Source organism: Mauremys reevesii, linkage group 3 (assembly GCF_016161935.1).
Source record: "Mauremys reevesii isolate NIE-2019 linkage group 3, ASM1616193v1, whole genome shotgun sequence".
Lineage (NCBI taxonomy): Eukaryota > Metazoa > Chordata > Testudines > Geoemydidae > Mauremys > Mauremys reevesii.
Window position 1 is genome coordinate 117,454,537 of NC_052625.1, and position 12,428 is coordinate 117,466,964.

The 12,428-nt window shown below is 38.8% G+C and overlaps 1 protein-coding gene across 1 annotated transcript in view; it reads left to right on the top strand.

Annotated features, from left to right (window-relative positions):
• The window catches only part of TRDN (triadin), a 292,575-nt gene that overhangs the window by 188,723 nt on the left and 91,424 nt on the right, over nucleotides 1-12,428 (top strand). The window contains exons 20-23 of the mRNA XM_039528738.1: nucleotides 940-972; nucleotides 1,076-1,123; nucleotides 2,309-2,335; nucleotides 10,212-10,259. Coding sequence (XP_039384672.1) covers nucleotides 940-972; nucleotides 1,076-1,123; nucleotides 2,309-2,335; nucleotides 10,212-10,259 — 156 coding nt within the window. The remainder of the gene's footprint in view (nucleotides 1-939; nucleotides 973-1,075; nucleotides 1,124-2,308; nucleotides 2,336-10,211; nucleotides 10,260-12,428) is intronic.

Here is a 12,428-nt window from a genome sequence, read left to right on the forward strand (position 1 = left end):
AAACTTCCTAACTAATTCTGTTAATTATTGAATAAAAACTTCCCTGTGGAAAGTTGCAGCCATTTGTAAATTGGATTTCATATGTTTCTGGAAGAACCTTGTTGAATTTGCTTAATGAAAATGAAATTTTAGGTCGCACAAAAGTGCTTAAAGTGAAAGTTGGTAGTGTCCCACAAGTTATGCCCCTGTTTCCTCTGTCTAAGGTTTGGGAGACTGTGGAAAAACAGGAAGCAGTCAGATGCCCCTGGAGTCAAAGAAACCATCATTAGATATCCTTCAGTTTCAGAGAAGCAAGCCTAAGCGGGAAAAAAAGGGTTTACAAAATGTGTTTATATATAATATATAAAAATGAACTCTGGAGGAGCACTTATGATATATAAAACATGAATGTGCTGCAATGTTGCATATGTTACTGAGATGACTGGTTAAAGCAGCCAAAGTAACTGTCTTCTAGTCTCCATTCTTCCTTTTTCCTTCCTCCACTCCAGCCCCACATGCAAGCAGCATTAACTCATCCCTTTTCTTAATTATTATTTCAATTAGCTATTTCCATCTCTTTCCCCTCTCCCTGGTTGGCTATGCCCCACTGCCTTGAATCTTTGCGGAGTGGCTATAAGTGGTTCTGAGGAGGAGGTTGTCGGAGTGGTGTTCTGGGAGACTCTTAGTGTGGAAAAGGTTGGGAACCACCAAGGTCTTAGATTGTCAGATGATCCAGACTAAGTCTAAACATGTTTGCTCTTTAATTGCTATTAACATTTCCTTTCATCACCTAATAATATGACTGCGGAATTATCTTGTAGAGATCTGGTCTTAGCATTTAATCTAACTCCATTAGTTCAGCAGTGTCTGATCACGGCACAAAAAATACATTTTAGGAGGAGTGTATGTAACAGCATTACCAAAAGTAGAGCCAAAATATTTTTCTTTTTTAATGTTCAGAATCACCCAAGAAGGAAAAGCTGGTGGAAACTGGTAAATAGCTCCCATTTTTTAGTTTTATTTTTCATCTGAGCTACTGAATGTTTTAGTGACAACTCCCACATTGTAATAAACAACCTTTTCTTGTTTGTTCCAGCCAAACCACTGAAGAAGGAAATACCTGCAGTAGCTCTAAAAGTACCTGGTAAAACCTGTAAAAGTCTCTTTTAGAGTCTCATTTCCTTAATTTAAACTTAAACCTAAATTAACTCAAGTCACTATTAGGGGAAGGGATGGGAACTGCACTGTGCTAGAAGAGAACAGATTTGCCAGTTTACTCAAATTTATTAGAATGGCTATGGAGCATGATAACCTAGCCATTCTGTTGTACCTGAGAGCCAATTACGTGAAGCTAAGCAGGACACCATTATTCTTTTGAATGTTAGATTTTGATTTCAGCTTCCTCACTTTTTTTTCTCCAAGGGAGGAAGTAAGTCTGGTTCTGGGATTCAAATACTTTGAGATTGGAAGAAGAAGATACGGTGTATCAGGGTTCCCCCTTCCTTCAAACAACTAAACCCAGTTATTTCCTCCAACCAGCTTTCATTTAAATAGAGAAGACAAAAAGGCTTCTTGCAGCCAGACTCTCCTCTGATTTCAGGCTGGAACCATTTCTCAGATCCGCCCAAACACTGCCTTAACTTTTCTTATAGACCTGCTTGATGGCCCATTTTCTAGATGAATCCAGTGTCTCCAGATGGGTTTCCTGGCAATCTTTCCAATTAGCACAAACACCTGTGCTAGCTAGCCTACTTAGGGAAATATTACTTTATCCCTACCATAGGGTGAGGCATGTAAACCCATCCCAGTAGTCAATAAGTATGAAGAACCTAATAATGAGGAAATGAGAATTATGATTTTTGATCAATGATGCTTTAGAAAGAAATATCATCCAATAATTAAATATCAAACACTGGTACATAAATTAAACTGAATACATGATATTTTCAATACTACTTTTGTATCTAGACTTCATTGTGTTTGTTAGAATTAGAATACTATTTTTCATCTGTTGCACATAAATTTTTCAGCTGAACTGAGACAAATGCTGCTAACCGCCAGACTTATTGAGAAGTCTGTTAAGTGTCTGGATTTTTTCTTCCCTTTCCTGTGTGCATGCTATATGCATATTCTGAAGCCAGTTTTCCATGCGTTCTGTGCCTGCTTGCTGAAATAAGTGGAACTTTTCAAGTTCCATATATACCTTACTGGCTAGCCTGGCTTTCTGCAGATTTTAACCATGTACAATGAGAATATCTTAATGAGGGACAAATGTTGTTTGTACGCATTGTAAAGTTTGTTTCTTAGAATATACTCATTTATTTTACAGTATTTGTGGCAAGTCATAAGGTAAAAGGTAAGTAACTGCATGTATTTTTAAAATAAAAATGAAAAACTGTGTATTTATATTGTTATTAATACAAAAGTACTGCATCACTGTCATTAGAGATATATAAAGATTTGACTTGATTAGAGCCATATGGATTTTTTTTTAAAGAATAGCAATGTCTCGACTTTCTCCACCTAACAAGCTGCTCCGAGAGCCAGTTGTCTTTTCCCTGAAGACTCCGTAGAGTTCCTGGTGGCAGATTCCTCAGTCTTTCAGATTCAGGAGCTATTGCCTACCCAGCCTAAATCCATAAAGGGCTAGATCCACAAAGGGACTTAAAGTACCTAAAGCCCAATGCTTAAGTCCCTTTGTGGATCTGGGCCAAGGATCTGAAGGAGGGCAGGAAGTGACTCCACCCAACTCCTTACATAGACATAGGATATTGTGAAAAGGGAAATTGACTAAATGGTTGTTTTCTTTACAGAGCGGGACAAGGTTTTATACAGAGCGAGAAAGGGGGCATCCTGTTTAGCAGCTTTGTCTTCCAATTATTATTGCTTTTAACTCTGCATTAATACTGTAGGTAGGTGGGTAAAAAGGTTTAGATCCACTGGAGCTCCTCCACTTGAGTGCTCTCCACTGTGAGGACGTGTTGCAGAATCAGACCCTCTGTCAGGAATGTAAAGAAAATCAAAGCTGACAGAATTCTCTGTATCAGGCATATTTAAGGTTTCTGGTTCAAAGGGTAAATTCATAATGCTACTATCATTTTGCAGTTAAACAAAACAGAAACTAGACTAATTTAGATGTTACTCTCTTTATGCCTCCACCAGCCAAACTAGAGAACCTAATGAAAACAAGTATGTTAAATAAAGCCTTTGCATTTTGGCAAATTCTAGAAAGCTGAAGGGAGAAATAAATGTAATTTTGTAACTATGGGCAATCAAAAAAGCTGTTTTCCTCCTTGCTTGGAGCTGTTGAGCAAATCCTTTTGTATACATGATTATTGCTCCTGAGATGCTATACTATATGTCATCTTTGGGAGGTCATTTTTATGTGAACCATGCCAAAATCTTTGGGCCCAGATCTGCCAGGTTCTGAACGTCTTCAGCACCCATCAGTGTCTATGGGAGTTGAAAGAGTACAGCATCTGCACCTTTTAGGATTGGACATGAGGTTTTCTTCTGACGACTTTCAGAAAATGTTCTCTTGGACTCTTTATGAAGTGCTGTAATCACAGCTCATAGAATTGTATCATATAGAATCTTAGAATCCTAGGACTGGAAGGGACTTCAAGACGTCATCGAGTTCAGACCCCTGCAGATGTCTTTCCTTTTCTTACTGGTTTCTTAATTTTGGCTATATGGAAAGCTGATCAGCTGGCATTCAGAAAGACCACAGCTTTTGAAATAGAAGAACTCTTGGTGCAGTACTTTCCTGTTCCGAAGAGTGTTCCAAGTCTGGGTACAAAATCCTCCAGTGAACTCTGTGCTGCAAAATTAGATAATAACGGTTGGTCTGTTCACAAAAACTGCTTTTAACATTGATTTTGAAGAGAATGTCTAATGTATGAGTGTCACTGAAACTAGATGATCACAGTTATCATTTCTGGCTTTAAAAATCTGTGCATCTATGAATTGTAGTGGAAGACACTTCTACAGCAGATTCATGGCTTAGTGTAGAAAATATTATTGCCTGATTTTTTTGCATTATGTCAGTCACCAATATTTGTGTCATTTCTGCTATGAAAAGAGAAATCTAGCAATCAAACAATTTAGTGAGACTCATACGTTAGTTTGATTACAACCATTGCACTTTTAAGTAGGTCTGAAAAATTAACATCTAGCTTGAGATGTGCATCTATATTGTTGGGTGAAAAAGCACAGTCCATACCAATTATTAAGCTTAACTAATTTAAAGCTTTAGTGGGAACATTTTAGGACAATATATTACCATCTTGATCAAGCATAAATCTTAAGTAAAGTATATATGAGGACAGCATTATCATCAGTTACCAAGTCCTGGGTGCAGGTAGGCTATGTTTGTCATCAGCAGATCCATGCTGGTCCGAGCTGGTGTAAATCCTACCTTGCTCCACCCCCACCCCGCCTTATTAAACACATCCTTTATATCTTGTTTCATAACATTACACAGGTAAAGGTTATTAAAACTACCTCATCTATAAACATTCTATTCTAAGCATATTTTCATATACACTAATCCGAAATCCTCTTAATGGATACATTTTTACATATCATGTAAAAACTCTAATTCATACCTCCTTAACTATTTTTTTAGCCATTACTATCCTCCTCCTTATTTAATCCAGCTGTATTTTCATTGCTTTCATTCCATTATTTCTTAGAACAATTGTCACACCAAAAAAGATCCCTCACCAAAGGCTCTTAAGCAAAATAAGCTGCCACGGGATGAGAGGGAAGGTGCTTTCATAGATTGGTAACTGGTTAAAAGATAGGAAACAAAGGGTAGGTATAAATGGTCAGTTTTCATGAATAGTGGTGTCCCCCAGGAGTCTGTTCTGGGATCAGTCCTATTCAACATGTTCATAAATGATCTGGAAAAAGAGGTAAACAGTAAGGTGGCAAAATTTGCAGTTGATACAAAATGACTAAAGATAGTTAAGACCCACGCAGACTGCGAAGAGCTACAAAAGGATCTCCCAAAACTGGGTGACTGGGCAACAAAATGGCAGATGAAATTTAATGTTGGTAAATGCAAAGTAATGCACATTGGAAAGCATAATCCCAATTATACACATAAAATGATGGGGTCTAAAGCAGTTGTTACCACTCAAAAAAAGAGATCTTGGAGTCATTGTGGATAGTTCTCTGAAAACATCCTCTCAATGTGCAGTGGCAGTCAAAAAAGCAAACAGAATGCTGGGAATAATTAAGAAAGGGATAAATAATACGACAGAAAATATCATGTTGCCGCTATATAAATCCATGGTATGCTCACATCTTGAATACTGTGTGCAGATGTGGTCGCCCCATCTCAAAAAAGATATAATTGGAAAAGGTTCAGAAAAGGGCAACAAAAACGATTAGGGGTATGGAACGGCTTCCGTATGAGGAGAGATTAATAAGACTGGGACTTTTCAACTTGGAAAAGAGATGGCTAAAAGGAGATATGATTGAGGTCTAGAAAATCATGACTGGTGTAGAGAAAGTAGATAAGTGTTGTTTACTACTTCTCATAACACAAGAATTAGGGGTCACCAAATGAAATTAATAGGCAGCAGGTTTAAGACAAATAAAAGGAAGTATTTCTTCACACAACACACAGTCAATCTGTGGAACTCCTTGCCAGAGGATGTTGTAAAGGCCAAAACCATAACAGGGTTCAAAAAAGAACTAGATAAATTCATGGAGGATGGGTCCATCAATGGCTATTAGCCAGGATGGGCAGGAATGGTGTCCCTAGCCTCTGTTTGCCAGAAGCTGGGAATGAGCAACAGGGGATGGATCACTTGCTGATTACCTGTTCTGTTTGTTCCCTCTGGGGCACCTGGCACTGGCCATTGTTGGAAGATGGGATGCTGGGCTGGATGAACCTTTGGTCTGACCCAGTAGAGCCATTCTTATGTTCTTATCTGCTTGTTATGGCCTTGGGATTGCTGGTTGGCTAATTGTGTTAGTAAATTTCTATCCTCCCTATTCAGTTTTACTAGAGAGGTCTTCACCTGGGTAGTAAGTTACACATCAGTCTCATTTGTTTTCCCCTGTTATCTATACAGAGCAAGAACCAACCCAGTTGATAAAACACAAATGAACCTTCTAATTTCTTACAAGACACATAGAGAAGGTAGAAAAGTTCCCTTTTACATTTTCTTTGTTGTAGTCAGTCAGCAATCTATATTAGATTAAATTAGCAAAAATCCACCCTGGGATAACTATAAATTTCAATGGAGTTTCACTTATTAACACCTAGTATGAATTTAATCCTAATTTTGAAACTCCCACGTGGTTTGTTTCATAATGAAAAGACTGTAATGATTAAAATATTGCTACTGTTTCCTTCACTGCTCAGCAAGACTCAAAGGTGGAATTCTTTTGAACTGTATGGACCATATCTTTGTATTATGGGCTAAATTCCTTTAGGCTGAAGTAGTTACACCTTAAACTAGGACTAAATATGGCCCTTGTCTTTTATATCTATTTGCCCATTGCTGCTTTTTATCCGCTTACTCAGCATCTTCCTATTGTGAAAACAGTTCAGGCTTAGGATCTGTCAGGATGCAGTTTGGCTACCAAACTCAGTAACTGCTGCCGAAGCCTGAACATTCTGAAGCATGTTCAGTGAGGGGAACAATCATGGTGTGATTACAAGCAGAGTTTTTGTTTTAACTTTCTTCAGTAATTGAAAAGCGTTCCTCTGGACTCTCTCCAGTTCAGAACATTAAGAACAGCCATAATGGGTCAGACCAAGGTCAGTCTAGCCCAGTATCCTGTCCAGCATGTGGCTGGAGCCAAATGTGTGGGATGGAATTAATAGAACAGAAGAATTATCGAGTGATCCATTCCCTGTCTTCCAGTCCCAGCTTCTGGAAGTCAGAGGTTTTGTGACTTCTGGAGCTGGGGTTGTGTCCGCGACCATTTTGGCAAGTAGCCATTGATGGACCTATCCTCCATGAACTTATCTAATTCTTTGTTGAACCAGTTACATTTTTGGCCTTCACAACATCACCCAGCAATGAGATCCACAGGTTAACTGTGCATTGTGTGAAGAACCTCTTCCTTATGGTTGTCGTAAACCTGCTGCCTATTAACTTCATTGACTGACTCATAGTTCTGTATTATGTGAAGGGGTAAATAACACTTCCTTATTCACTTTTTTCGTATCATTCATGATTTTATAGACTTCTATCATATTCCCCCTTAGTTGTCTCTTTTCTAAGATGGGAGCAACACAAATGATAAAAGGATTAGAAAACTTGACCTATGAAGAAAGGTTAAAAAACCTGGGCATGTTTAGTCTTTACTATTTTAGTATTTTTCTGATGAGTTATCAGAGGGAGACCAATCTACCTAACTTTGATACCTGGAAGGATACTGGAACAAATTAATAAATAATTGGTTTGTAAGTACCTGGAGGATAATAGGGTATAAGGAATTGCCAGCATGGATTTGTCATGCACAAATCATGCCAAACCAACCTAATTTCCTTCTTTGACAGAGTTACTGGCCTAGAGGATAGCAGGGAGGCAGTAGGGATGATATATCTTGATTTTAGTAAGACTTTTGACACAGGCCCACATGACATTCTCATAAGCAAACTAGGGAAATGTAGTCCAGATGAAATTACTGTGAGGTAGGTGCGCAACTCAAAGAGTAGCTATTGATGGTTTGCTCTCAGACTGGGAGGGTGTATCCAGAGGGGTCACACTAAAGTCAGTCCTGGGACCAGTACCAGTCAATATTTTCATTAATGATTTTGATAATGGGGTGGAGAGTATGCTCATCAAATTTGGAGATGAGACCAATCTGTGAGGAGAGGACAGAATTAGGATTCAAAATGCCCTTGACAAATCAGAGAATTGGTCTGAAATCAACAAGATGGCATACAATAAAGACAAGTGCAAAGTACTGCACTTAGGAGGGAGAAAAACCAAATGTGTAAGTAAAAAATAGAGAATATTGGTAGTAGTACTGCTGAAAACAGTCTGAGGGTTAGAATGGATCACAAATTGAATATAAGCCAACAATGTGATTCGGTTGCAAAAAAGGCTAATATCATTTTGAGGTATATTAACAGGAGTGTTCTATGTAAGACACGGAGGTAATTGTCCCACTCTATTCAGCACTGGTGAGGCCTCAGCTGGAGTACTGAATTCAGTTCTGGGTACCACACTTTAGGAAAGATCTGGACAAATTGGAGAGTCCAGAGGAGAGCAACACATATTATAAAAGGTTTAGAAAACTTCACCAATGAGGAACTGGACACATTTTGTTTTGAGATCATAAGACTGGGGGAGGAGGAGGGCTGATAATGGTCTTCAAATACTGTTATAAAGAGGATGGTGATCAGTTGTTCTCCATGTCTAGCGAAGGTAGGTGTCATGGGTCTACTACAACAAAACAGCAGAATTAAGAATAATCAACTAACTATTCATGACAGTAGGACAAGAAGTAATGGGCTTAATCTGCAGCAAGGGAGATTTAGGTTAGATATTAAGAAAAGCTTTCTAGTTATTAGAGTAGTTCAACTTTGCTTCCAAGAGAGGTGGGATTCCTGTCATTGGAGGTTTTCAAGAACAGGCTGGACAAACACCTGTCAGGGATGGTCTAGATTTACTTGGTCCTGCCTCAGACCAGGGTGTCCCTTCCAGCCCTACATTGCTATTATTCTAGACATGTATGATCTTGGCCTGAATGTAACACATTCTTTATAAAAATTCTGTTATAACCAAACCAGAATGAATGCAGCAAACCCAGGGAATTTTATGCAACACTACTCTCTGAGCATCAGTAATGTCTGTGTCTGTCAAGTCATTTACCTATCTTAGAGTTTTATACAGCTGCCCATCACTGTAGTATCTGGCATCTTCCAAATAAAATCTATAGGAATGGCAACATCTGTAGTAGGTTTCATGGAGTCTCTGCCACTCTCCCTTTTTGTGGTCAAAACTTCACTTGAAGTAGAGGGGTGTTTTGACTTTTAACATTTTTAGTTTACTTTTTAAAAATTGATTTTGTTTGGAGTGAGATGGGGGGGCAGTTATGAGGCAGGAGGTGACTGAGAATACTTTGTTCCCAGATGTCACATGATTTGACTTGGGCTTTTTGATCTGCACTGTCCATGAGGAGTGTAGCCATGTTGGTGTTTCATAGATCAAAATATCTCCATACCTTTCATGGAATGTTTACAAAGATTCCTTACTTTGATCTACATTCAGTGGGACACTTTTAATTTCAGCATGAACTTTATCTATGTTCTGGAATAAAAAATGTGTTTTATACCCATTTAGTATAGAAATGACAGTGCAGCAGCTTTGAAAATTCATTAGCTCTCAGTGGTACGTGGTAATCTTGAAGAGATTTCCCTGTGGGCAAATAATCTCAAAGTGAAAATTATGACAGAGTAGGGAAGTTTATTACTGTTTTTAATTTTAAGCTTTGTTGTTCAGTGATGGAGAAAAGCTAATCTCTTAACCCAAGAAAGGTCCAAACCAATCCCGCTGAGTCTAGATACCACCAAATCTTTTTGCATGGTGGGGACAGAATGTGGGGCATCTGGATCAAATTTCATGATTGGCATCTATCATTTTAATGGACTTAGCCAAAATCTTGAATCCAAATGCCCTTGAATGTTGGGAGCCTGGAAATCTGGAGCTGAGTTTTGCAGGTCAGCCTCATCTTTTTCTTAACACTTGAAAAGTCCTGGCACTTGCTATCCAGCTCCTTTAGGATTTCTCTGACAAAGTATCAAAGTGTCAAAAGTTTCTTCTTCAGAGATTTAGAATGTTTTTGAGGAAACTTAACCCTGTGTCTAGCCTGTTATATGCCTGCTGAGTGAACTGAGTTAGTCAAGTCCATTTATTTTCAGTAGATTTATTTTACTATCAAATTCTTGGTTCTCAGGCCTTCATGTGCAGACTATATATATTAGATTGACCTCACCAACATTTTTTCATTTTTATGCTTTCGCATCATTTTTTCTCTTTGCCATGTCTTTCTCCTGATTCGATAAATGCAAGATCACCAGAAAAATTGTTTTCATTAACAGACAAGCACTTTATACTGCTGTATGTTCTACAGCTAGCTTTGCTGTCCTTTGCTGTTTTAATCTTGCTCATAGCAAATGTTGTTTTGAGTTGCTATCTAGTATCTTTGAAGTATTTCTGCAGACTGTTTTTCATTCCATCAATGTTCTGAATTTTCAGAAACCGGACAAGCCAAACAGCAAGTCATTGCAGTTCCAGCTAAGAAAGGTAAATGTACTTTGAGAAAACAAACATGCTTAAAAATTCATTTGGTCCTTATCATAGTAGTTTTGTGGCTATATGTACATTTTAAAATGCATTTAGTACCAGCTTCCACTGCTCTTGTTCACAGTGAGTGGCACCTTACAATAAGCTCAATCCTACTAAACCAATAAAACACATAAGCACGTGCTTAATTTTTGCTAAGTGCTTAAGTTCCATAGAAGTCAATGTGACTACTCACATTCTTAGGCCTGGCCTACACTTTAGAATTTAAATTATCATAGCTACAGTGCTCATGGGTGTGAAAAATCTACAACCGGCACTGTAGCTTTGCTGATCTAACCTCTAGTGTAGATGCAGCTCGGATGATGGAAGAATGCTTCTGTTGCCCTAGCTACCATCGCTCAAGGGAAGCGGTTTTCCTACATCAACAGGAAAAAAACCTTTCCAATTCTGTAGGATGAAGCTACACTATGCCTGTGCCAGCATAGCTACAGTGCCGCAGTTATGACATTATATTCTCTGTAGTGTAGACAAGCCCTTAAAGTTGAGCATTTGCTGGCATGTTCTGGTGAAGCGGGGTCAGAGTCCTCAGCATGTTGCTGGATCAAAACCCTTGTGAATAGCCCCACTGATTTCAACAGGGACTACTCAATGTGTGTAAACATGGGAGACTGTAGCCATTCATATTTACATTAGTTTTAAAAGCAAAATCCTTGAATGTATTTTTTTTTTGCATTGGACTGTAGCATAAAGTTTTATACTGAATGTTTTCTTGTGCCAGGTTGAAAAAAACAAATGAAAAGGGTGCTGCTATCAATGAAAACTCTATCAATACAAACAAATACATTTATTTCCCTATGTTTAGGGCCCTACCAAATTCATAGCCATGAAAAAACATGCCACAGACCATGAAATCTGGTCTCCCACCATGAAATCTGGTCTTTTGTGGGCTTTTACACTATACTATACAGATTTCGGGGCGGGGGGACCAGCGTTTCTCAGATTGGGGGTCCTGACCCAAAGGGGAGTTGCAGGGGGATCACGGTATTGCCACCCTTACTTCTTTGCTGACTTCAGAGCGGGGCAGCCAGAGAGTGGTGGCTGTTGGCTGGGCGCCCAGCTCTGAAGACAGCACCCTGCCAGCAGCAACACAGAAGTAAAGGTGGCAATACCATTCCATCCTTACTTCTGCGCTGCTGCTGGAGGCGGCTCTGCCTTCAGAGCTGGGCTCCTGGCCAGCAGCTGCCGCTATCCAGCTACTCAGCTCTGAAGACAGCGGTGCCACCAGCAGCAGCACAGAAGTAAGGGTAGCAGTACCGCAACCCCCCCTACAATAACTTTGTGACCCCCCTCCCCACAACTCCTTTTTGGGTCAGGACCCCTACAATTACAACACCATGAAATTTCAGATTTCAATAGCTGAAATCATTAAATTTATGATTTTTAAAGTCCTATGACCATGAAATTAACCAAAATGGATTATGAATTTGGTAGAGCCCTACCTATGTTACCAAAAATACCTTAGATTGTTGAAAGTAAAATAATTGTCTTAACACAGTTTACCTGTTGCAATTTATCCTTTGTTTACTTTTTGCATTTCTCTCAACTTGTTCAATGAAATTCAGTTAAGACATTTTCCCTTACAGTTTCTTTTTGTGTTTCAAACACTGCAGGAGATTTCATTTGGCCTAAGGATTTGTAAGAACTGCATTTTATAGATATTAAATGTTGGACCAGATTTAAGCTGGCACTACACTTTATCACTAAACACAGATGTTTGCAAATTTTTCTTCCCTAAATAACAAGAATTTATACATTCTATTAAATACACTTACTGATCTCCTGAGGATCTTGCATATTCCCAATTATGTTATGTTAAATGTCAGAAAATATGAAGGCCTCTATTTGGGTGTGTGCCAGGAGGAACTGTGACCTTCTTTTGTGGGTGTGGCGACACTTCCTGGACATCCACCTGTTAGCTGATTTGCTAAATAACCACAGGGACCAAATAATCTCTCACACCATTCGTGCAAAGGAATTAAATAAGTATTTCAGTGATATAGTCCCACTGATGTCAGTAGGACTATTCATACTTAAATTGAAGCATGTGCATAAGCCCTGATTCAGCAAGCCACTTATCTTAGGGTTTCGTACAGGCACTCATCATTAGTA